This window comes from Cupressus sempervirens, chromosome 7 (genome assembly GCF_028749045.1).
Source record: "Cupressus sempervirens isolate cs-2001-9-10 chromosome 7, ASM2874904v1, whole genome shotgun sequence".
Lineage (NCBI taxonomy): Eukaryota > Viridiplantae > Streptophyta > Pinopsida > Cupressales > Cupressaceae > Cupressus > Cupressus sempervirens.
The window spans coordinates 776,528,331-776,553,775 of NC_143124.1; the positions used below are offsets into that span (position 1 = coordinate 776,528,331).

A 25,445-nucleotide genomic window follows, 5' to 3' on the forward strand; every position below is an offset into this window, starting at 1 on the left:
ACCCCTCCTCAACTTTTTGCAATATTATTATTAATATTTACACTCATATTTAACACTTAAAAAGAAGGACGATCTGTAACGAATCAAACTTGAAAAGAACCCACACCCGTGACCCGCCAATCCTACTGCAAATCTGGGCGCTCTCCCCAAAATATTTGAACTTAAAAAAAATATGGAAACGATTATTCAGAATGTAAGTTTCTCCCTCCATTAATTTAACTCCATTTTCACACTTCAAATCTCAAATTCTCAAAATTTAGCCCGCCATTGTCTTTCAGTCTCTCCACCGCACTTACAAATACCTCTCGCGCTTTCCACACATTTTCATCCCTGCAATTTTTTTCCCCCTTGTTCTTCGATCGCATTCATCAGTGGGGAGAAATGGAATCGCAGGTGGATCAAAATCAATACACGGAGAACTCTTCTCCATTTTCAGCAGAAAGATCGCCGTCGCCATTTTCTGCCCTAAATTTCTCAAAGAGGCAGCCTCTGCAAAATATTACCTACCTGTTTCCTACCAATGGCGACACCCGATCCACCTATGATGTAAGTCTTCTCTATTTTTCACTTATTTTGTTGCCATTTTCTTGGCTGTGTTTTATGAATAATTTGCTGATAAATCTAATTTCTTTTTTTATTTTTTTTCCAGGGAAGAGGAATATCCTCTGCAGTGGAGATGAGGGGGTTTGTAGAGAAGACATCAAAGGTTGGAAATAAGAAGAGAAAACTCGCAAATCTGTCACATGACGGAAATATTAGTAGATCTAACCTGAAAAGACCATCGCTTGGAAGAGATTTCAGATGAAATTGTGAATGGCAGCAGGCGTTCACCAGATTTGTGCTTTATATTTATTTATTGCAGTTAACAATTCTGTATTCATCTCAACTTTGGAGACAAATTAAAATAAAATACTCCTCAAATTACCGGCCATTTTGGTATTTAGTGAAAACTGGTTACAGTAGATTAAGATAGGCAGGAATCATGTCCTCTGTTGTGGTTTACCGGAGTTCTGTATGATGAACAAAAGTTCATTTTTGATATGACAGTGATGAACTGTAATCTTCACATTTGGAAGATTTTAGATTTAAATCTGTAAACCCTCATTTTTCCTATCATAGGAGGTATAAAATTTTTGCCTGCATTTTTTCATATATTATCAGGAGTTGATTTGAGGACTACCATGCATATTTTCTATTTTGATACTGAATATCAGCTATCATTTAATGGATCTAAATTTGTTTCCCCATAGGCCGCCATTCTGGTTTAATCGATTACTAAATTGGTGCGATCATCTGCTTTATAAGCTTCATAGTAGCACAGCTGCGATTTTTCTTTTGGCCATTAGTTAACTCGGATTAAACTTTCATGCTTAACCAGAATGTGATTAATCTTTCATACATTTAGATTCTATGGCCAGTTAGTTTTGAGATTTTTTCAGTTCTAGATTAACATTTTTTAATTTTGGAATACTTTATAATCTGTTTTTGTACTAAAAAACAAAATAAATATAAAATTAACATTTTTTAATTTTGGAATACTTTATAATCTGTTTTTGTACTAAAAAACAAAATAAATATAAAATCAATTCTTCAAGAAATACTAGGAAGATAGGAAGATATCATTGGTTCAATATATTATTATTGTCTTCTATATAGAATTTAATCTTAAAAAAAGTATCATTTGCAAATAGATTAACTAATTCATTTAGAATAGATTTAAAGTTTGTGTCTCTAATCTTGTTGGTTTTTGGGAGGAGCTCACTATAATAGGCTTGTGGCTCTTGAATTGCGATAGAGATTTATTTTAAAAAGTATTTGAAGTAATTTCTTATAGAATAAAGTTTAAGATTATTTATTTCTTAATATAATATTTTTGACAAACTTTTATTTAATTCAATTTTAATTTATATCTAAATATACTATATTGTATAAATTTTGAAGTTTTGCATGTACTATTATTTAAATATTTCTATAGAATCAAAAATATTGCTTGTCTTTTTCTAATAGCATTGATAACTATTTGAGAATCTCCTTCGATAATTAATCTTGAAAGTTTGTTTTTTAAGCTTAGCTGTAGGCCTTCTTGAAGAGTTTCTAATTTTGTTATATTGTTTGAGGTAATTCCTAGTGGTTCGGCTCTCTTGATGAGTCATTGACTAGAATTTGATCTAATAATGCATCCTATACCAACCTTCCTTGGGTTCCCTTTGGATGCTCCATCAAAATTTAATTTTACCCATCCTTTAGGGGGGGCTTCCCATACACAATCTTTCTTGGCTTTAAGGTCCTTTTTCTCATATAATAATAGAGGGTTGATAAGGTGTTTCCATTTCTTTTTCATAATTCCATCTCATTCAGAAAAAGATCCAAATTTAATTCATAATTATTGAAAATATATTTGTTTCTCTCTTTTCAAATTTCCCACATTGGGATGGTAGGAGCAATATTTCACATTTTGTCATAGATACTATTTTTGTTCTTTTTTGACCAACCATAGAGATGATTGGTGAGGTCCTTAGAAAGAGGAGAGGTCCAATCGAGCTTATTTTTAAGCTAATACCAACCTTTTTGAGCAAAGGAACACTCAAAGAGGAGATGTTCAGAAGTTTCAAAATTTTCCTTACATAAACAACATCTATAAGGTCCTTTGAAACCCATTTTTGTAAAATGTTCTACAATTAAAGTTCAATTTTGAGATGCCAGCCATAAGAAGATGCCAGCCTTTGGTAGGCAGGTTGCATCCCAACATAGATCTAAAGGAAGTTTAATATTGTCCCATCTATTTGAATTGATTATGATATTATAACCTAACTTTACTTTGTATTTTCCATCTTTGGATGCACCCTAGTTAAGTTTATCTTCTCCAATTTTATGGTTAACCATTTGTTCCTTGAAAATATTTACTATATTTACTTTGTTTATGGGAGAGATATCTACAGATTCTAGATTTTTCCATTCCCACACATCTACTCCTTCGATCTTACTAAAAGTTTTATAATCAGATACCTTCGAACCCCATAATCTTATAAGCTTATTTATGACATTTAAGGGAATGTTTGAATTGAGAAGAGGTAGTTTCCCATCCCAAGAATTTTCCCAAAAGAGCACATCTTCCCCATTACCTAGGTCCTAGGTTAATATTTGTTGATTAAGGGCTTGCACTTTACCATGAAATTCCAAGTTTTAGAACCTGTTGGTGGGTTCCTAATTCTAAATATTTAAGTTGGGTCATCAAGATTTAGATATTTGTTATAGATAATCATTTCCCATTTCTGTTCCTTTTCTTGATACACTCTTCATACTAGTTTTACACCCAATGCTTCATTTTGCCAGCTGAAATTCTTAATTCCCAACCTCCCTTGATCTTTTGGGCAATAGATCTTATCCCATTTTATAAGTTCCTTTTTCTTCTTATCTTCTGTACCACTCCAAAAGAAGTTTTTGAGTTTCCCTTCCAATTTTTTGTTGATATTAATGGGTAAAGGTAGACAAGAAAGTTGATAGGTAGGAATGGCAGTAAGAATAGATCTAATTTTAGTTGCTCTACCTGCCTTAGTTAACCATTTACCTTTCCGCGTTTCCATTTGTTTATTGATTTTATTAAGTATATTATCCCATCCTTTATTATTTCTTATTCTTTTTTCTAAATGGATCCTTAGATATTTACAGGGGAAGGTACCTTTCTTATAGCCCATTTGATTACATATATATTCTTCCATCTCGTTTGTTGTATTTAGAAAGAAGATTTTTAACTTTTTTGCATTTATTTTTTGGCCAGACACTGCAGAATAATTGTGAATCACTTGTTTAAAGGCTAGAGTTTCTTCCTTAGTGTTGACACTAGGAAGGATGGTATCATCAAAAAATTATTGATGAGTAATATTAGAGATGTTTTCTGTCACTGTAACCTTGCTAATTTTGCCTTCTTCTTGGGCCTTTTAGATTGACCTTTCGAAGGCTTCAACCATAATTATGAATAGGAAAGGTGACAAGGGGTCTCCTTGCTGGATTCCTCTCTATATGTTAAAGAATCCTTCTTGGTTGATGTTGATTTTAACAAAGAAATCTTAGGTGTAGAAATGCAATTGAAAATACTGTTAATCCATCGCTGAGAGAAACCAAAGGCTTCTAAGAATTTACAAAGAAATCTCTAGTCAACGACATCATAAGCTTTTTGAATATTTAATATCACAAACATACAGGCTTCCTTATTATTAACAACTGAATGGATAGTTTCCTAAATTATGGATATTCCATCCAATATAGATCTGCTTGGGAAAAACCCAGTTTGTTCTTCTAAAATAATTTCAGGCAATAAGATTTTAGTTCTATTCGCCAAAGCTTTGGAGTATATTTTATAAATAATATTACAAAGTACTATGGTCTTGAAGTCTGAAGGTGATTCTACTATTTTTTTTTTAGGGATTAAAGCTAAGAAGGTATGGTTGATTTTAGTTAAAATGGATCCTCCATTTCTCGTTGCTTCTATTGGTTCTATAGATATTGAGTAAGTTTTCATAGTATGAAACAAAGGTTTCTACAATTTTATTAGGGTCTACTACCAAATTACCTTCTATATCCTTGATTTGTTTGATAGAATTGATAGATCTATTTAGAATAGAACTGTTATGAAAGAATTTCATGTTCTTGTTTCCTTCTTCAAGCCATTTTTCCCTAGATTTTTGTCTCCAAAAGATCTCTTCTAGTTTTGCTTTTTTTTTTTTTTTTTTTTTTTGTGTGTTGAATTTCTTATTGTCCATTCCATTTTTTATTACTTCATTATTCAGATTTTTAAATTTTTCTTCAGTGTCCAATTTTTCTTTGAGGATTTTATTAAATTATGTTTTATTCCATTTCAATATTTTTTCTTTGAGGAGTTTTAATTTTGATATGAAACAATACATTTTGGATCTTATGAATTTACCTTCTGCCCACCACTGTTTGATATTTTTCATAAAGTTTTTGTCTAAAAACCACATTTTCTCACATTTAAATGGGTTCCTCTTGGGTTCTTTTGGTTCTATGAATTCTATTTTAACAAGATAGTGATCAAAACCTACTATAGGTTGAATATTTGTTGTAACATTTAGGTCCATATCTTCTAGTTCTCCTTTGAAAAAGAATCTGTCTAATTTTTCTGCTATATAATTAAAGTCTTTCCTTCTGTTGTTCTAGTTGTAGATTCCATTACTAGTTGGGATTTCTAGTAGCTTGTTTTCCTTGACCCAATCCTTAAAATCTAACATTGCTTTACTGATTATTTGAGATCCTTCAAATTTCTCCTTTATGTCCAGGATAACATTGAAATCTATACCAATTACCATGTTATCATTAGGGTACAATCTTATAAGAGTGTTGATTTCATCCCACACTCTCTTGTCTGTTGTTTGTGTGGGTCCATATACATTTATAATAATGAGCTAGATATTGTATCTATTGCTAGTTACCTTGCTTTCCATCCAATTACTATTGGATTCCATAGTGTTGATGTTTACTGATCTTGAATTCTATAAGATTCCCATTCCTCCCGAGGCACTGTTTGATACTATCATTTCTACTTTCCATTTACCTAATCTTTTGCTTAATTTGTCTCCTTCTTTGTTTAACTAAATTTCTTGTATCAACATGATGTTTGATTCAAATAGGCTTAGATTGTGTTTTAGCAATCTTTTCTTGCTAGGGGTATTTAGGCCCCTAGCATTCCATGTTATAATCCTCATTGTTCGCTGGGAAGGCTCTTCCCCTTCCTTTTATTTAAGACATCAAATATTTTTTTTGCTCTTTTGCTTGTCCATTTGCTACTCTTAATTCCTTGAGTGATTTCCTTCCTCTCTTATTTTTTTGTTTACCACATTTTGGGGTGTTGAATCCTTCCTAGTTTATGGCAAGTCCCAAGTTCACTATGTTGTTCTGCATGTTAATCAGACCAGCCTCTTTCTCTTGATCTTCATCCTTATCTATCATTTCTTTAATTATCTGCTCAACTAATGCATTATCCTCTTCATATTTATCTTGCACTAATGTTTTGTCATTCCTCTCTATTTCCTGGTTGCTGTCTAGATTGTCCATTATTCCAAAGTCTTCCTAGTGTTGATTATTACCATGATTATGCTCTAATTCTGAGTTTTCACCTTCATACATGTAGGAAAATTTTCTTTCTCTTGAGTTATAATGGTTGCTACTTCTAGTGGGATCAAACGTTGATCTAATCCACTATGCTTCAGGTCCAATTCTCCTCCAGATATGTCTTTTCAATTTGTAGGTGTTTGCCAAAATTTGTGACTCCTTTTCTTTGGTTTCTTTCTGATTGTAATATTACTCTATTGTGCTGAGTCTATTGATGGAATTATGCTTTTGTCCTTCTAAATACTTTTTTAACTTTTGAATTTTGGCATGCTAAATCTTCCTATTCCTAGATGGTTTCTTGACTTAATGCTATTTCTCTTTCTTCATTAGGTTTGTTTTGGATGTTCGTTTCCTGCTGCTAAAATATTATGATTTCCCCTGTTGCTTCTTCTGTGCTCTTCCTTGTTGGTTTTGAATTTGTTAATACTTCTTCTATTCTATCTTGCTCTGGTAGTAATGATACATCCCCATGCTCAAGATGATATTTCTCATCGATCAAAAATTGGTCCTCGATATCATTTTGGAGTAATAAAATGTCATGGGTCATTTTATTTAATTCCTATATTCATGGGTCATTTTATTTAATTCATGTATACTATCTATTGTTTCATTTAGATCTCTATTCTTTGCTTGACAAACCTTGCATTCTTTTAGTCTAGATATTTTGATATGTGTCTTTTTAAGTTCCTCTAGATTTTTTACTATTGTCTCATTTTCCTCCTTGGCTTTGTGATCAGTGTTTTGTTCATCTATATTTGTTGGTTGACTAAGCTAGCCGATATCTTCCTTTTTTGTTCTCTATCCTTCCTACATGCCCTTGCTTTCCCCTTCTTTCTTTTCAATGTAACTCTTTGGTTTCTTTGCTCTTTCCTTCTTTTTATGTGATCTTATGCTATTGATTGCTTCTTTTATATTTGACATGTTATAATCAATATAAAGATTAGGTCTAATGACTCCTGCTATCTTTCCTTTCATACTTTTTGAACTTAAGCTTACATAAATGGATCTATTTGTTATTAATTTTGTTGTTGTTACATCCTTCTGCCCCTCCTCTGATTCTACTAAAAACTTGATATTGCTGGTTTGATTATACCCAACTTCTATTCCTAATAAATGCCCTAAGGAATTACCAATTTTAATTAATATTTGAAGGTGTTTGATTTCTGGTGGGAAAATTTTCCCCTCTATCCAAATGGACATTTTCTTAACTTTTTCCTCATTCTAATTAGGTTCCCAAGCTAAAAACTTAATTATAAATCATTTTTTTTGATCGGTAAACGACCAAAGGCCTTGATCTATTTTATTAAATCAAATTTAAAATTTATATCATGTTACCTCTGTTGAAACGGGCACTAGTAGGAAAGAACAGAGAAGAAAACCTCCAGTCTAGCCCGGGACAAATGTCCTAATATAGTTACATCATAAAAGGGGCATACCCCAGTAAAATCCTATTCTATTAAGTACAACATTGTATTTACATCATGATAAGGGGCATAGCCCTGACAATTTCCATTTGATTGGCTATAGTAAATAAGAATATTTATCAGGTTCACATATTCTGGAGTCAAGAACCACCCAAGAGCTTGCAAACCTCTTGATCTAACTAATTAACCCTCCTTTGGCTTATCAATCAACATGGTTAGATACCGATAAAAAAATTATATAAAGTCACCTTACAAGATAACCAAGATATTGAATGCTAAAGTAGATGATAATGTTCTACCAACATAAAAAAGCCAAAGCTCTTAATTAAAAACCATCCATAAAAGATAGCAAAAAACTATGACAAGACTAGTCTAAAGAAGATACCATGAACTACAAAGATTTAGTAAAACTAAATTAGTCTTCACCTTTAATGATAACACAAGCCTAAACTAATCAACAAGGACAAGCGAAGGCATAATTATATGTACACTTAAAAGTAGAGAGGGAATCAAACTATCCCCATACCTCTTTATAATTGATAAAATCATGATATCAAAGCCAGCGAATATAAATCTTTTTAATCTAAAATTGAGATAAACATTCTACTAATTAATAATAGAAACACTGAAGCCTGTCATTAAGTAAAGATAAATCAAAATTGCAGAGCTTAAACAAATTAGCCAAAACTCCATAGAAGTTCCTGAATCGAGTAAGAGCTATCTAAACTTAATCTAACTTGATCAACCCCTCAACTTACTCTCAAGGAAATCCTCTCACTCCATACAAAAAACTATACCTAAACATAGATTTTCCCTAAGTCAATTAGATCAGAAAGTCATATAAATGACATCCTACTCCTAACATCCTAGGAGTGATGAATGAACAAGAGTGGATACTCGGATGAGTTGTAGAGATTAACCGCACAGACTTAATCAAAGACCTTCATACTTGTGGGATTCTAAAGCATAAAAATCACAAATCCTACTACTATCAACAAGTTAAATACTAAAATCCAACTTAACACCTCTACAACTAAGCAAACAAGAACTTAAACCAGAATTAGGGAGAAATGCATTCTTGCCTAGCGTCCATAATATCCATAAAATATAAATAAACTATTAAGCCACCAACCAAAATGAGCTACAAATATATACATCCACTTCAAGCCGAATCTCAAAGCAATTACACCAAATAAAAACAAAAACATACAAAATTTCATACCATAATAACCAATTCCTGTTTATATATAACCATAAAACCAGTTGCTTTACATTGTCCAGAAGCATATTTATAGTCCAAATTTAAGATAGTAATAGCTATTTACAATCTACCAACTTAGTTCTGCCCAATACATATACAATCATCTTTTGAAACATACCAAAAATGGGCATGTGGCTATACCAAAAATGCCAGCCCTAGAAACCTATAACAGACTCTTACATACTACGAAATATACCTAAACCTGTGAACATATCTTATTTCTTGTATACTATAATGATGTTAGAGATGTCATTAGGATTCTCAACTTGGAAATTGGGGGGAAATTCAAAATTGAATTTTTTCGTACTAGTTTTTTTTGCATTTGGTGTGCAAAAATCTAGGGCTTCTAGATCTTCAAAGGAAACTCCTGGTTGTATATAAGCATTAACTACTTTCATATAGTTGACTAACTAGTCTCTACTTTTGTCTTCCACTATGTCCCTCCAATGTAGAAGGAACTAGATGCTAGCTTCCATTCTGGGCCACTCCTAATAGAAGGCGTAGTTCTCTCGCACAATTAAAGACGACCGAAAGAAAATAACACTCAATTTTGGAGATCCTAGCGGGAATTCCATAAATTTTTCTAGTAGTGGGATCCTTAGTTTTTCATCAATGCTACAAATCACATGCTCTAGCCCATTCCTCCATGTGGGGTCAAAGATGCTTCGACAAAGACAAATGGAATCCTTCAAATTCACTTTTGCCCTTGCCAAACATCCAATGAATGAACCAATGATGTCCCTGTTGGTTCTCCAAGTGAATGAGTAGTCGAAGAACCCTTTCCAAATTTCTTTGCTAACTGCAATTCTTGCCATGTTGTCCATAGGATTCAAAATCCTATTCCACCATTTTGGTTTGACGCTTCCACAAAATGCCATTGTTCGAGATTTAGTGGTATGGAAAACATAAACGTTCGAATCCATTTTCACTAGTCAATATCATCCAGATTACAGAGGGAATGAAAACTATATAGCAATAGTGGAATCTTCTAGACCCCCACCTACCATGATCTCATCTGGCCAATGAAAGCCTTCCAAATCACGGGGAAATCCCAAAAGTTGTATTCAGATACCCGTGACTTAGAGAACAATTAAGTCTCAATGAAAGGCCATCCTTATTAATGATGGAGATATAGGGGGAGCTAACAAGTTTGCAACCACATCCTAATCCAATTATAAAACATGCTAAAACTATACTAATGGATACTTTCTACAAACTAGGATCGAAACCTAATTAATCGGCCTAAGAATTTAATATGAGAAAAAAAGGTTAAGATTATTAACCCATGGTGGGGAGAGGGAAGAGACTAGGGCTAATCTCTCTAGGGATGAGGTAGTTCATCATTATAGATCAGAATGTTTACCCCATCAGCTCCCTTGTTGGCTAAACCATCCACTTTCTGATTTCCTTCTCGAAAAATGTGACATATTTGAATTTCCTCAAATTGGTCTATGAGACCAAAAACTTTGAGTAATTTGGAATTGTGGCACACTTCCTAACCGCATTTAGGATAATCTGTGAGTCACCTTCAATAATGACTCTATTCAAGTCTAATTCAAGACATAAATGCAACCCCTTTTCTAGAGCCTCTAGCTCTGCTTGGTTGTTTGAGGTAGGCATAATGGGCGAGGCTAAATTTTCTACCCACTTACCTATGTCATTGTTGATGATACAACCTATTCCTGCCACCTCAGGGTTACCTCGAGCAACCCCATAAAAATTGAGTTTAGACCATCCAGGTGGGGGTGGATCCCATCTGCAACTGTTCCTAAGCTCCTTACTCTTCTTAAAGTAAACAAGGGGAGGATTAATCAAGTTAGACTAGTTCTTCATTTTTCCATCCCAAATCGAGAAGGAGCCTTCCTCTTTTATGGATTTCCTAAGGTGGGAGTTCATCACTTCCACTATATAAACCTCTATCTTTAGTAGGAGATCATCTAAATTTAACTCATCTTCTTGAAAAATGCAACAATTTCTCTCCTTCCATAATTCCCAAGCCACAATAGAGGGGCATAAATTCCAAAGTTTATCATATACTCCTCTACATGTGCCTATAGGCCAGGCCTTAAGGAAGTCTGTGAAGGATTCTGACATCAGACAAGACCATCCTAACTTATTTCTAAGCCACTCTCGACATTCCTGGGCGAAGGGGCATCTATATAGCAGATGGTCCATATCCTTGCAGTTCTGTTTACAAAGAACACACCTAGAAGGACTTGGAATACCAAATTTAGCTAGTCTTTCAACTGTCAAAATGCTATTATGGGAAGCTAACCATAAAAAGAAGCCTGCCTTTGGAAGACACGCTGAATCCCAGCAAAGTTTGAGGGGAACTTCAATATAACTCCATCTGTGAGAATGGATCAAAGCGTGATATCCATTTTTCACACTATATCTTCTGTCATTTGAGGCAACCCAAATTAGACCATCTTTCCTTTTTGCTTGTTTAATCTTCTTGATTGATAGAATCTACTCATAGGCCTCTCTAGATCGAGAGTCTAACCCCAACCCTTCCACCTATTTCCAAACTCACTGCTGGGTACCATCCAAAGAGATTTTAGTTTTATAATTACTCACTTTATCCCCCCATAAAGAGACCAATTTCTCCTTGAGGTCCTTAGGAAGGGGACTTGCCAAAATTGGGGGCAGGCCATCCCAAGAATAGTCCCAAAATAAGGCTTTGTCGCCCAGGCCCACATCCCAAGTGAGAAAGTTGCTAATTAAACAATAGCATTTAGTCATAAAATTCTAGCTTTCTGATCCTTTGGGTAGATTGATCATTCTGAATAATGATAGATGATCCTCCAGATTGAGGTATTTGTGATAATATATCTTAGCCCACTTTTGCTCATGCTCTTTATACAAATGCCAAATGAGTTTTGCTCCTAAAGCTTCATTTTGCCATTGTAGATTCTTAATCCCTAATCCCCCCAAATCCTTGGGTTTGCATATGTTTTTCCATTTGATGAGTGCTAACTTTTTATCTTCATCACAATTCTTCCATATAAAATTTTGCAATTTGGCTTCGAATTTCAAAAGAGAACTCTTAGGGAGAGGTAAACATGAAAGAGGGAAGGTTGGAATTGCAGAGAGGACTGAACTAATCTTAGTGATCTTCCCTGCTTTAGTTAACCATTATTTTTCCAGCTTCCAATCCTCGCATCCAACTTGTCCATTGTGCTATTCCAAATCTTACTTGATTTTGAGCCCTTCTCCAGTTCAATTCCTAGATATTTGCATGGAAATTGACCTCTTTTAAAACCCATAATTTTGTAGATCCAATCTTCCATCTCAGGTTTAGTATTTAGAAAATATATTTCTGATTTGTTTTCATTCACTTTCTGACCTAAGGCATCCATATATGCCTTAATGATGGCCTTGAAACCCAAGGCTTCATAAACTATATCTTTCCCAGGTAGTATCATGTCATCTGAATATTGCTGATGTGTGATATTCAACATGTTACTGGCCACAGTGATCCCTGAGATTTCCTGACTAAGGTGTGCTTTGGAAATATCTCTCCCAAAAGCTTCCACTATAATGATAAATAGGGAAGGGGATAACAGATCTCCTTGTCTTAAACCTCTTGATACTTTGAAGAAGCCTTTAGGCGAAGCATTAATGAGAACAAAGATTTTGGGGATAGAGATAAATTTAAAAACTAGATTTATCCATTGATGAGAGAAGCCAAAGGCTTCAAGGACCTTGCATAGAAATCGCCAATCAACCATATCATACACTTTTTGTATGTCCAATTTCATGAACATGCATGCTTCTTTATTTTTTGATGTTGAATGGATGTCTCTTGGGTTGTTAGAATACCATCTAGAATGGATCTACCCGGGAAAAAACCTATTTGTTCTTTAGAGATTAATTTAGGCAAAATGCCTTTAAGCCTATTAACTAGAATCTTAGAGAAAATCTTATAAATTGTGTTGCATAACGCAATAGGTCGAAAGTCCCCTAGGTCCTCAGGCTCCTCTTTTTTGGGGATCAAAGTGATAAAAGAGAAGTTGATCTCCGATAGTAGTGCTCCTCCATTTCTTGAGGCTTCTATGAATTTCCATAGATCCTCCCCAATAATGTCCTAGCATTTTTGGGAAAAGAAGGCTTGAAATCCATCTGGACCTGGCGATTTATCCGAGTTCATACTAAAAACTACCGCTCTCATTTCTTCTAATGTAATAGGTTAGTTAGAGACTTATTATTGTAGGGCCCATTTGCCATTGCACCAAAAGCCATGACTGTTAGTGAACATGGAACACCACATAATTAACCACCTGTGGGCAGGGAAGCGCATTGCATCACCCAACAATCTCCCCCTCGACGCGCATACCAGGTGCTTACGCGGGTCGAGAAGGCACCGAGGAGATTTGAACCCATGACTAGGCCAAAACCAGGCTCTGATACCAATTGTAGGGCCCATTTGCCATTGCACCAAAAGCCATGACTGTTAGTGAACATGGAACACCACATAATTAACCACCTGTGGGCAGGGGAGCGCGTCGCATCACCCAACAATCATCTTCTAGAGATACTAGCTTGGGGATAACTTTAAGCATCTTAGATTGAGCCTCTCTATTGGTTCCTTCATAGTTATTAAGAATTTTTTGAAAGTGTGATACGAATATGTCTGCAATTTCTTTTCGATTTTCAGTTCGAAAACCCAAACTATTTTTAACATTGGTAATTTTACTTCTTGATCTGTTATATAGAGTGGAATTATGGAAGAATTTCATACTCTGATCTCCTTCTTCTAGCCATTTTTCTCGCGATTTCTATCTCCAAAAAATTTCTTCTTTGGAAAGAATGTCTTCCTATTTCATGGGAAGTTCTTTTTCTAGAAGGAAACTATCGTTATTCATGCCATTCTTAATAATTTCTATGTTTATATTTTTCATTTTATCTTCTATCTCCATTTTTTCTTTAAAAATGTTATTAAAATGATCTTTATTCCATCTAAGTATTCTTTCTTTTAGCATTTTAAGTTTAGATACAAAAACAAACATCTTGGAACCTTAAAATTTATCTAGCTTCCACCATTCTCTAATGTTCCCAATGAAGTTGGGATCTTGGATCCACATCTTTTTGCATTTGAATGGATTTCTAATAGGTTTTGCAGGCTCACTAAGTTTGAAACAAACAGGGTAGTGGTCCAACCCAGTGATGGCCATAATGGTGGATTGGAAATTCAAATTATGCTCATCTATGTTACCTATTATAAAAAACCTATCTAATTTCTCAGCTATGTATGCAAAATCCTTTCTTCTATTATTCCACATAAAGATTCCATTAGCTTATGGGATCTCAATCATGTTATGCTTGTCTATCCAATCTCTAAAATCTAACGATGCTTGAGAGAAATGCTGAATGCCACTTGACTTTTCTTCTAGATTTAAAATAGTATTGAAGTATCCTCCTATTAAACATGCTTTATCCCTAAATTGAAAAACAAAAGAACTAATCTCATTCCAAACAACTCTTTTCCCTACTATATTAATGGGACCATAAATATTAATTAGAATCAACCGCAGATTAGACTTAAGACTTTGAATACTTGCACTCATCCAATTAGGCCTAGATATCAAACAATGACTGACTATTTTGCTAGGATTCCAAATCAGACCTAGACCTCCCATAGCCCCCTCTAATCCTTGGAAGTTGGAGTCCCAAAAACCTAACATCTTATTTGAGTTAGTGCCTTCTGCTTTACTTAATTTGTTTTCCTATAGTAGAATAATATCTGAGTCAAAGGTTTTAACATTTTGCTTTAGTAACCTTTTCTTTCTAGGGTTGTTTAGGCCCCTAGCGTTCCATGACGTGATCCTCATGTTTCTTTGGGAAGGCACTTCAACTTCCCAACATTCATTAACTGATCTATCTTCCCCTATTCTTTGCACAATCCCTCTACTTCTCTAAGTTCCTTCAAGGATTTCCTGCCTCGTTTACCTTTTATTCTTCCATATTTTTGTAAACTCAAACCTTCTTGGTTCATTTCTATCCTAAGGAGCTCAAACTTGTCTAATTCATTATGAATAGCTGAAGCTAATAATCCACTTTTCCCTTTCTATTCTTCATGCTTGAGCTCACTAATGATTTGGTGGATTATGTTTGGTTGTTCCTCATATGTACCTTCCCTATTATTTCTTTTGATTCCTCTGTCCTCATGCTTTGTCTCATTCTCACCTGTTGAAACCTAACCCCCCAAATTATCCTCAATCTCAATCTTAAGTGAATCTCTTCTTAAATCCTTAGTCGAATAATTATCTCCTCCTAATTTAAGGATTTTCTAGATTAATTCCTCTTTCTGGGCCACTGATCTATTGTCAATATTGTCCCAACTAAACACCTGGAGTAGCTCTTCAGATAGTATGTCTAGATCCTTATCTTTCGAGCTTCTATTATCCATTGTAGGGTTCCGACTGATGTCTCTATTAAAAAAATTTTGCACTTCTTCTGCCAAGGGTTTGTCTGTGCCTTGATTTTCTCTTTTTGTTTATCTTTCGGAGTGAAAGGGGAACCCACAATAGTTGCTAGAGTTTGCTAGAACTTGGAAGTTTTTATTCTAACCTCCCTGCTGGGAGTATATATCCTTTCTACTGAGACTTCCTTCTGACACTAATCTGAGTGCCTCTCAACCTTCAGTTGACCATCTCCTTCAGCTATGTCAGAATTTACTTCAAAAAGTAAGGAGTTTTCCAAGCTCTCTATATTGACATTCCTAGTATCCTCTGCTACAGATTTTTGCCCTGATGCTTGAATTTCTATGCTTGGGTCCTTTTCTCCCGTATGACATGATTGTTTCATTGGACCTTTGCTGTTAGAGATATCTCCAGAGTGTTGATCCCTCTTATTGGGACGACCTAGGTTTTCTCTTCTTCCTTTGTCTGTGCCTTGTTCCTGGTTTCTTTCTTCCTTACTCACATTGTTTGATCTGTCTTTTCTCTTATCGGGGTTACTTTCCTTCCCTGTGATGCCCTTTGATTTTTGCTTCTTTTTAGATTTTCATTTAGTGGATGCCTCTTTCTTGTCTCTTCCTTCACCACTTTCTTTGTGTCCTACCACAATGATGGATTTGATTCTACTTTCCAGTTCTATTATGTAGCCATGATCCAATTCTATACATTGAGTATCCGACTGGGAATCCAACTCACCATGTCTTGAGGATGTGATTGACTCAACCAGTCTAGACCTTATTTCCTTTCCCTAGGAGCTTATCCTTGGAACCATACTCTACAAATTTGATGTGCAAGGAAGATATCTAATGTCTGTATTATTAATATCCTCTGCCTTTAAGATTTCAGATATCTCCCCTTTGTATGCTTGTAGAATTATCTCACAGGAAGCCTTCTTTGTTACTACTCTTTTGTGGATATCAGAAGGTTGATTAAATTTTGTTCTGATAAGTAATTTTATGTTATTGGAGTACTGCAAGGAGGCATCTATCCCTATGACTTTTCCTATGACAGATCCTATTGATTTTAGGATTTCCAATTGTTTCAATTTTGAGGGTAAAGCCTGGATATTGAACCATTTAGGGCACCTAAAATCTATCCCATCTAACCTAAAACTTGGACACCAATCTACAAATTTAACAAAATGCCCATTGAAGAAACAATCTGATACATAAAAAAACCCTTTTTAAATTTTTGCATTCATACATTGCAAGTAAAGGGTTTTATCTGAAAAGTAAGAAATACTTACTTGGTTGCGATAGATTTCCTCTAACCAGTTTGAGAGAAGGAACAAATCTTCGCTAGGGCTAGTTCGTACCGCAAAGAACCCCATTTCTTGACATTCATTCCATGCTGCTTCGATTTCCTCATTATAAATGTAGATGGAGTTTTCTTCGCAGGCAAGTTTGGCTTCATGATCTATCTTCCTCAGAGAGTTTAAGGAATCCTTGTAAACCTTTTTTGCAGATCTTTGATGGGGGGGGGGAGATAGGGGAGTGGAGACTTGTCTTGAGATTCAGTCATACTGGGGGGTACAGGGATGCGAATAATTGGAAGGACCGCATTTATTAGATTCCAAAGGAGGCAAATTTAAAGGCTTGGGAAGGGCGTATTTGGTAAGGCTGAACACCTTGAATTGATCATTCAAGCTTTCTATGGTGAAAAATGACTGAGGCTGAAGATATCCATCAGGACCTGGTGTGGAATGAAAGGTATTTGCTAGCAAATCTCTTGGCTTTGACCATCTTTCATTAGTTTCTTTCAGATGGGGTGTCAAATTACCAGAACGCCACTGCTGTCCCTTAACATCTTCCTCCTTTGCTAGCAGGGAGAATCTATTCACAATTTTCACAGCACATTTCATTCCTTGCAAGTTTCGAGGCTCTTCTAATGTTTGCTCTACTTTTTTCGTGTGACTACCAAATCTCGCCATTTTTTTTTGGTTAAGTAATTTAATTAATAACTATAAATCATTTATATAAACAATTTGAAATTGAAATTATTCTATTCCTAATTATCTTATTTTTGCATTGAATAAAAAGTGACGCTTTTGAAAAGTTACACATACTTACCTGTTGACTCCCAATCTTTGCTATCTTACTTGATAGATTTGATAGATACTTTTCTAGTCTGCTCCAATATACATAGATGTCTAACTCAGCACACTCCTCCCATTTTTCTTCTATTTTCCTGTCACTTATAATTAATATATCAAAAAATAAATCATGATTAGATAACATTACCTTACTAGGAGATATTCTTTTTGCTGTATCATCTATCTTGTCATTTGTTCTTTTATGCGGTAGGATGTATACTTTTTGATTTAGGGTGGAAACCCTAGCTTTCTTTCCTATTGTTGCTTACTGTTGATTTTGACCTAGCGGAATGTTGTTAACCACTAAGATTTTGGGAGGTTTGGGTATTTGATGGGTTAAATTTCTACCCTTCATGACAGTAGTAGGATTTGGATCTGGCTGCCTCTCCTCTTTTTTGACATTTCTAGCTTCTCCATGGATGAGCTTCTGTGTGTTCGCACTATTTCCTTTCTCCATTCTATTGTTTGTGATTGTTTGAGTAATTTGTCTCCTTCTATTTCTGCTCGAAATTACTTGTTGTCATCCATCACTTTCTTTAGGGTTCGAACATTGAATGAACTGTGATGATATTATTTCCTTATTTCTTGCTTCGTGTAGTTTAACCATGGCTCTGAATGAGTCTTTCTTTTGATCTCCATTTGCGAGTGCCTCAATTTTATTACTGATTGGAATGTAGGGGTGTGCTACCTTCCTCTCAGTTTTCTTTCTGCCAATCTCAGTGGTACCCGTATGGGTGTTTTTGCCCTACTAGGGAAAAATCTTTTTGCTGCATTGTCTATACTATGGGAATGTCTAGGGTTTGCATGGAATGTGCTTTCATTGAAGTTTGCTCTTTTCATAAATTTCGCTTTTCCTGCCTTTCTCACCATGTTTTTTCGCTTCAACTTTTAAAATAAGGTTAACATTAAATCAAGGATCTCTCTAAATAAAAGGTAGAATAAAAATTAAATCAAGGATTTGTATAAATATAACAAGATTATTGGTTTTAAAAATTTAAAATAATAATGAAAAATTTATAAATATTATTTAGTCAATAGGTGAAAATTTAATTTTTGCTAGGAAAGTTGTTAGTTCACTAGAAAAATTATAAATTATTCCCATTAATTATTTACCAATCATTTTTTTTTTTTTGTAATATCTCACTCCACTTTTAAGTATTGTTTTGATATTTATTAGTTGTCATCTCTACTTTTAATTATTCTTTTTCTTTTTCTATTTATTTTAAAAAATAATTACTTATGGTCTCTACCATGCCTGGAATTTGATGGTCACCTCTACCTATCATCTTGCTTTTTTATGACAGTCTAGTCATATTTTAAAATTGTCTTTCATTTTACGTTTTAAAATAAACATTGATTGTCAAACATGAATATAATATACGTATAAATTAGTGATGTTTATAAAAGTCTAATATCTCAAAGTTTCTAAATTCAAACGTTCTAAAAAATAATATAAAATTCTAGAAAGTAATAATAAATCAACAATATATGACAACTTAAGAAAGTTTATAAGTTTGTATTTTTCTTACTAATATTTGAAATTGGTAAAATAAATTTATATAGTATTTTTTAAAATATTATTTATAATGAATTTTCACGGTTTATTTATAAACTTAAGTATCATATTGACGGTTTTATAAAAAATTAACATGTCAATCAATATGGTTCCACAAATTTTTAGCCTATCATATACAACTCTAAATTAGAAAAACAACCAATACGACCATCAAATTCCATGCCTTCACTCATGTTGTGATCTCTATTTATTTAACTTTTGACTTTTAAAATTAATTTAGATTTTAGTTTTTAAATTATTTAAATCAATATATATATATATATATATATATATATATATATATATATATATATATATATATATATATATATATATATATATATATATATATATATATATATATATATATATATATATATATATATATATATATATATATATATATATATATATATATATATATATATATATTAGTCTAATTTTTTCTTTAAATATATCTTTCTAATGTTTATAATTTATTTAGTCAATAGAATATTTGTTAGAGATGTTGCTTATTTTTCATTTTTCATTTTTTATTTTTGTATTTCTCTTATTAATTTTTCATATAAGATTTTTTAAGGGGTTTTTTAAGTGATTATTTTTTCCCTATTTGGTAAATTGAATTTAAATAAATAATATTTATTAATCTATTTAAAAGATTCTACTAAATATTATCTTATTTAAATTGAAAATTATTAATAAAGACATTTTTTTTGTATTTCTCTTATTATTTTTTCATAATAGATTTTTTATGGAGTTTTTTAAATAATTTTTTTTTCATATTTGATGAATTGAATTTAATAAATAATATTTATTAATCTATTTAAAAGATTTTAGTAAATATCATGTTATTTAAATTGAAATTTATTAATAATCTTATTTTTTGACATAAGATTATATTTTTAAAAATAATTTTATTATTGAACATAACGCTTGTTTTAATATTTATTAGTTGTTATCTCCACTTTTAAGTATTATTTTTCTTTTTCTATTTATTTAAAAATATAATTACTTGTGATCTTAAATTAGATCAGCTCATGCTGTGATATCTATTTATTTAACTTTTGATTTTTTAAATTGATTTAGATTTTAGTTTTTAAATTATTTAAATTAATTTTTTATCTTAGTTTAATTTTTCTTTAAATATTATTTTTTAGTTTCTATAATTTATTTTGTCAATAGAATATTTGTTAGAGACATTGATATTTTTTCATATATATTTAAAAAAAATTTCTTATTAATTGTTCATAATAGATTTTTTAATTAGACTTTTAAAAATGATTTTTTTTTCATATTTGATACAATTGAATTTAAATAAATAATATTTATTAATATATTTAAAAAGATTTTAGTAAAAATTATTAACAAAGATGTTATTTTTTCATATTATTTTAAAATATTTTTCTTATTATTTTTTCATAATAGATTTTTTGATGAGGCTTTTAAACTGGTTTTTTTTCATATTTGATAAATTAAATTTAATAGATAATATTTATTAATTTATTTAAAAGATTTTAGTAAATATTATGTTATTTAAATTAAAATTTATTAATAATCTAATTTGTTGATATAAGATTATATTTTTAAAAATAATTTTATTATTGAGCACCTATTAGCTTATCCTTGCAAGCACATAAGCATGCAACTACTAGTAGTAAACTATACTATAATTCTAGCCTTAATAAAATTCATTTTAAACTATATAATTATCCCAATTACTTTAATTAAATATTATTTCATATTTTTCTCTCTATTTCTTGATCTTTCACAACCACTCTTTATCTCTCCATAGTTCTCCATCTCTAGTTTCCTATTCCCATTCTGCATCTCTTCCTCTTTGTCATATTTCCTATTAGGTCCTACCTACTCTCTTTTTGTCTTAATCTCTCTCTACCTCTTCCTCTTTGTATCTAATTTTCTTCTTCCCTCCCTTTAACTAAATCTCTAGTGTTACCTACTCTAAACTATTAACAATTTAGGTAGGAACTATGATGCTTTGCATCCCTTGTCTATTAGTTGCTTTCTAAGCTTAGTATTAACACAATTGAATAACAAATTTGTAGCTAACCATCCAATAACTCGAAAACAATTGAATAGAATTATCAATTTGTTGCTTCAAAATTTCATATTAAAGTATTTTCATAATTTTTATTAATTATTATTTTTAAATGTATATCAATTAATTTTAATTTTAAAAGGTAATAAAGGGTGTAAAACTATTTGATTACATAATTTGTGATATCTTATCTTATTTTTTCTAGTGCATCTAGTGATTTAATGTTTCATAACAAAAAAATTGTTTCCACTTGAACTAGGCTCCATCCCATATTTTTCTTAATTATTACTTACATTTTTTTACAGAGGGTTCAAATTTGCGAAGGCACGAGCCCTGCAAGCTAACCTCTTTGGCTTAGAGTGAAGGATTGAGGAGCATCCACGATGACAAAATCATCCGGGCAGATTGTGACCTCATCCCTTATGGTGTTTGAGCTCTTTGTGAGCCATTCAACTTCACCAATAGACCAAGAACTCATTGACATTACTTATAATTTTTAATAATTATTTTGTATTACTTTTATTTTGGGTCTATTTTTTAAAGTATAAGTTTAAAATTAATTTCACATAATAGATTAAATATAAATAAGAGATCTGACCTTTTTAAATTCTACAAGTCGAAATTATTTTTTAGTTGAATTTTATTACAAGGTTGTCTATTAGTTAGAGTAAGAGATTTAATAGATTTCAATATTGGTAGATGCAAAAAAAAGGAAGTGTTAAGTCATGACATTATGCACTTGACATAGGTAGAGGTAATTAGAAATTATAATCGATTTCTTAATGTAATTATAGAAAATATGATTTGCCCTTTTTATTGAGATTTTAATATTAATTACAATATAAGCTCACATTGCTTTCAACTTCAACTCCAAGATCAAAGGTTACCCAATGCACTTGATTTGCTTTGGGTGCGTCTTTAAATGTCTAGTTTTACCTCAACTTGTCCTTTTTGAATCCCAACTTGACAGTATGTAAGACCAAGTAAGATAGGATGAATGCTAGTTGGGATAGGATGAAAAGTTGGCTAAGACACAAGGATACCTATGAGTTAACATAGTGTATCTGACTATTTTGCTTCCAAGATATACATGCTTCTATACCTTTTAATTAACCACTTTTTATTTGTCAAAATATTAGTAAAAATTCTAATATATTTATCATAGAACATGTCCTAGATATTATAGCTTTCATTCTCTTTACCTGCCTATTGATAATTTATATTATTTGAAGCCACCTAACTGACTCAAATCTACCACCTTAACATATAATAATAATTAATCTTAATAAATAATTTTAGCTTCAACTAAAAATATTATTTGTTTGACACATTCATATTTAACAATTATTTCTTTTGGACTCATACGCAAGACTTTATGTAACGAATCAAACTCGAAAGTACCCGTGACCCGCCAATCCTTCTGCAAATCTAGGCGGTTTCCCAACAAAATTTAAACCTTAAAAATATGGAAACGGTTTTGAATTTTAGAAACTAAGCTTCTCCCTCCATCAATTTAAATCCATTTTCACTCTTCAAATCTCAAACTGTCAAAACTTAGCCCGCCAATGTCTTTCAATCTCTGCACCGCGCTTACAAATACATCTCTCACTTGACAACCATTTTCATTCCGCGCGTCTCTGCAAATTTTTCCCCGCTTGTTCTTCAATCGCATACAACAGTGGGGAAATGGAATCGCAGGCGGATCAAAATCAAAACATGGAGAACACTTCTCCATTTTCAGCAGAAAGATCGCCGTCGCCATTTTCTGCCCTAAATTTCTCAAAGAGGCGGCCCCTGCAAGATATTACTCACCTGTTTCCTATCAATGGCAGCACCCGATCCATCTCCGATGTAAGTCTTCCTTATTTTTCACTTTTTTTGTTGCCATTTCCTGGCCTGTGTTTTATGAATCTGTTTTCCTGATAAATCTTTTTGTCTTTTTTTTTCAGGGAAGAGGAATGTCCTCTGCAGTGGAGATGAGGGGGTTTCTAGATCGGACATCAAAGGTAGGAAATAAGAAGAGAAAGTCCACAAATATGTCACATGACGGAAATATTAGTAGTTCGAATCTGAAGAGACCATTGCTCAGAAGAGATTTCAGATGAACTGCTGAAATGACAGCACACGCTCACAAGATTTGTGTTTTTTTAATTGCAAATTAAAATAACATACCCTTCACATTATCAGCCATTTTGGTATTGGGTATAATTTAGATTAAGATAGGCAGGATTCATGTCCTCTTTTCTGGTTTACTATATACTTCAGTATGATGAATAAAAGCTTCATTTATTCATATCACAGATGGAGTCATAATTTTTTGGCCTGTGTTTTCATATATTTACAGGAGATGTTTTTGAGATCTTCCATGGATTTTCTTTGATCTCATCTGCTGTTATTTATTGGATCTTTTTTTTTTCCCTCATAGTCCGCCATTGGGATTTTATAGCAGATAAGTGAATAAACTCGTTTGCAAAATTGGTGCAAATTTACTGATCAAACCACTTGCGGATTTCCTCTCAGACATTCGTTAACCCAGATAATATTTGTATTGAATTATCACTTGTTGCGTTATAAATTGAGTGCTAAACAATTGGATTGAAAATTTTCTGTAAACCACCGGACAGGAAAGAAAAAAAATTGAACTGAAATATCAATTCGCTGCTTTTTAGATTTCTATTAAAGCAATTATTCGTGTGGAAGGTCAGTTTACATTTGTTTTTGTGGAGGGTAATTTTGAAATGAAGGGAAGAGGATAAAAGCCACGACTTAAAATTAAATTAGTTTATTCGTACTAAGTAGCAGTTGCATGCTTTTGTGATTCTCACGACAAGATAAATAGGCAGATAGGTATTTGATAATAAAATTATTTATCTGGTAATGATTGAAAATTTTGTATAGAATTCTTTATCAATTGGTAAGTTCTTTATTGTTGAGATTTCCAAGAGTAGGTCAAAAATATAGAGGATTTTGAAGTCCTTTATATTAAAGATCAAAATAAATAAAACCAATTCTTTAAAAAGTACTATGAATACATCATTGTTGTGATATTGCTATCAGGATTTAATTGTGTGATTTTGAGTCAAACTCATTGACCCATGTTTCAGTGAGGAGTAGTGATTTAACATGAATCCATCTCTCATGAGAATAAATGGAACACTTAGCACTCATTGGATCTAGGTGATGCTCACAAGGGTGAAGTATTGGGACTTCTCGGGAGGTCACCCATCTTAGTACTACTCAAGCTTGAGCGCACTTAACTATGGAGTTTCCTCCATGGTTAAACCCAAAGTTTGCAACCCCATTTGCAAAACCTTCACCAAGTGTTGTGTCTTATGACCCATTCATTAGAAAGCCCCTTAAGCTCATCAATTGACAAGTAGGAGATAATTTTCATAGCAAATCAAATTGTGATAATTTCCTACTTATCAATTGATGAGCTTAAGGGGCTTTCTAATGAATGGTTCATAAGGCACAACACTTGGTGAAGGTTTTGCAAATGGGGTTGCAAGCTTTGGGTTTAACCATGGAGGAAACTTCGTAGTTAAGCGCGCTCAGGTTGGACTAGTATTGGGATGGGTGACCTCCCGAGAAGTTTAGATGCTTCACCTTTGTGAGCATCACTTAGATCTAATAAGTGCTAAGTGTTCCATTTATTCTCATGAGAGATGGATTCATGTTGAATGACTACTCCTAAAACATGGGTCAATGAGTTTGATTCAAAATCACATAGTTAAATCACAAAGCTAGTTCCAACATGATTTAGCAAAATTGCACTGGTAGAGAAGATGATCTATCGTCTTTGAAGCCTTTTTGTAGAGAGGGCATCTCGAGGGTCCTTCAAAACCCATTTTGGTGAATTGATCTATTGTGAGGATTCTATTTTGGGATGCTACCCACATGAATATCCTTGCTTTAGGTAGGCATATAGGGTCCTAGCAAAGAGCAAGAGAGGTTTCTATTTGATCCCATCTTTGTGAATTTATGATCATCTCATATCTTAGCTTAACCCTATATGATCCTTCCTTCGAAGCCACCCAAATTAACTTATCGTAACAATCTATGTGTTTGATTGGTCTTTGATCAATATAAGTTGTGGAAATTGTATTTTTTCTTGATTCGTAAGTTTTGTGTTTTCCACTGTCTTCCACTTCCATATTTTTGTTTGATTAATAATTTATTTGTATTTGTAGTCTTTAACAAACTTTCCCCATTGATTACTTAATTTAAGTTTAACGGTCTCAGAGAGCCTGTTAGTGTTGGGCTAGGGTAGACCTTCCCAAGAATCTTTCCAAGAATAATGCTTCTTCCCTTTTGCCAATATCCCATGTTAGGAAATCAGTGATATGTAATGGGCACCTTGGAAATGCCCAAAAACCAAACCAATTGTTGCAAGCGATTTTAATGTCTTTGCATAGATTTCAATCTACATAACATGAATAAGAAGGAATTTATGCAAATTAAAGATTGAACCGT

At 32.8% G+C, this 25,445-nt stretch overlaps 2 protein-coding genes across 2 annotated transcripts; both read left to right on the forward strand.

Moving 5' to 3' along the window:
* The first annotated feature begins 307 nt into the window (after nt 1-307).
* LOC149549631 (uncharacterized) lies at nt 308-1,154 on the forward strand. Its single transcript, XM_089794943.1, has 2 exons — nt 308-546; nt 650-1,154. The coding sequence occupies exons 1-2, from the start codon at nt 382-384 to the stop codon at nt 803-805; spliced, it is 321 nt and encodes a 106-aa protein (XP_089651069.1). The 5' UTR covers nt 308-381; the 3' UTR covers nt 806-1,154.
* Nucleotides 1,155-22,530: 21,376 nt separating this feature from the next.
* LOC149549632 (uncharacterized) lies at nt 22,531-23,270 on the forward strand. Its single transcript, XM_089794944.1, has 2 exons — nt 22,531-22,823; nt 22,922-23,270. Exons 1-2 carry the CDS (start codon nt 22,659-22,661, stop codon nt 23,075-23,077), a joined length of 321 nt encoding a protein of 106 aa, XP_089651070.1. The 5' UTR covers nt 22,531-22,658; the 3' UTR covers nt 23,078-23,270.
* Nucleotides 23,271-25,445: the final 2,175 nt, after the last annotated feature.

Bases quoted from the DNA above. Each gene is read 5' to 3' on its own strand.
- LOC149549631 (XM_089794943.1), top strand. From the start codon at position 382: ATGGAATCGCAGGTGGATCAAAATCAATACACGGAGAACTCTTCTCCA. The intron at 547-649 runs GTAAGTCTTCTC...TTTTTTTTCCAG, and splicing joins ACACCCGATCCACCTATGAT to GGAAGAGGAATATCCTCTGC.
- LOC149549632 (XM_089794944.1), top strand. From the start codon at position 22,659: ATGGAATCGCAGGCGGATCAAAATCAAAACATGGAGAACACTTCTCCA. The intron at 22,824-22,921 runs GTAAGTCTTCCT...TTTTTTTTTCAG, and splicing joins GCACCCGATCCATCTCCGAT to GGAAGAGGAATGTCCTCTGC.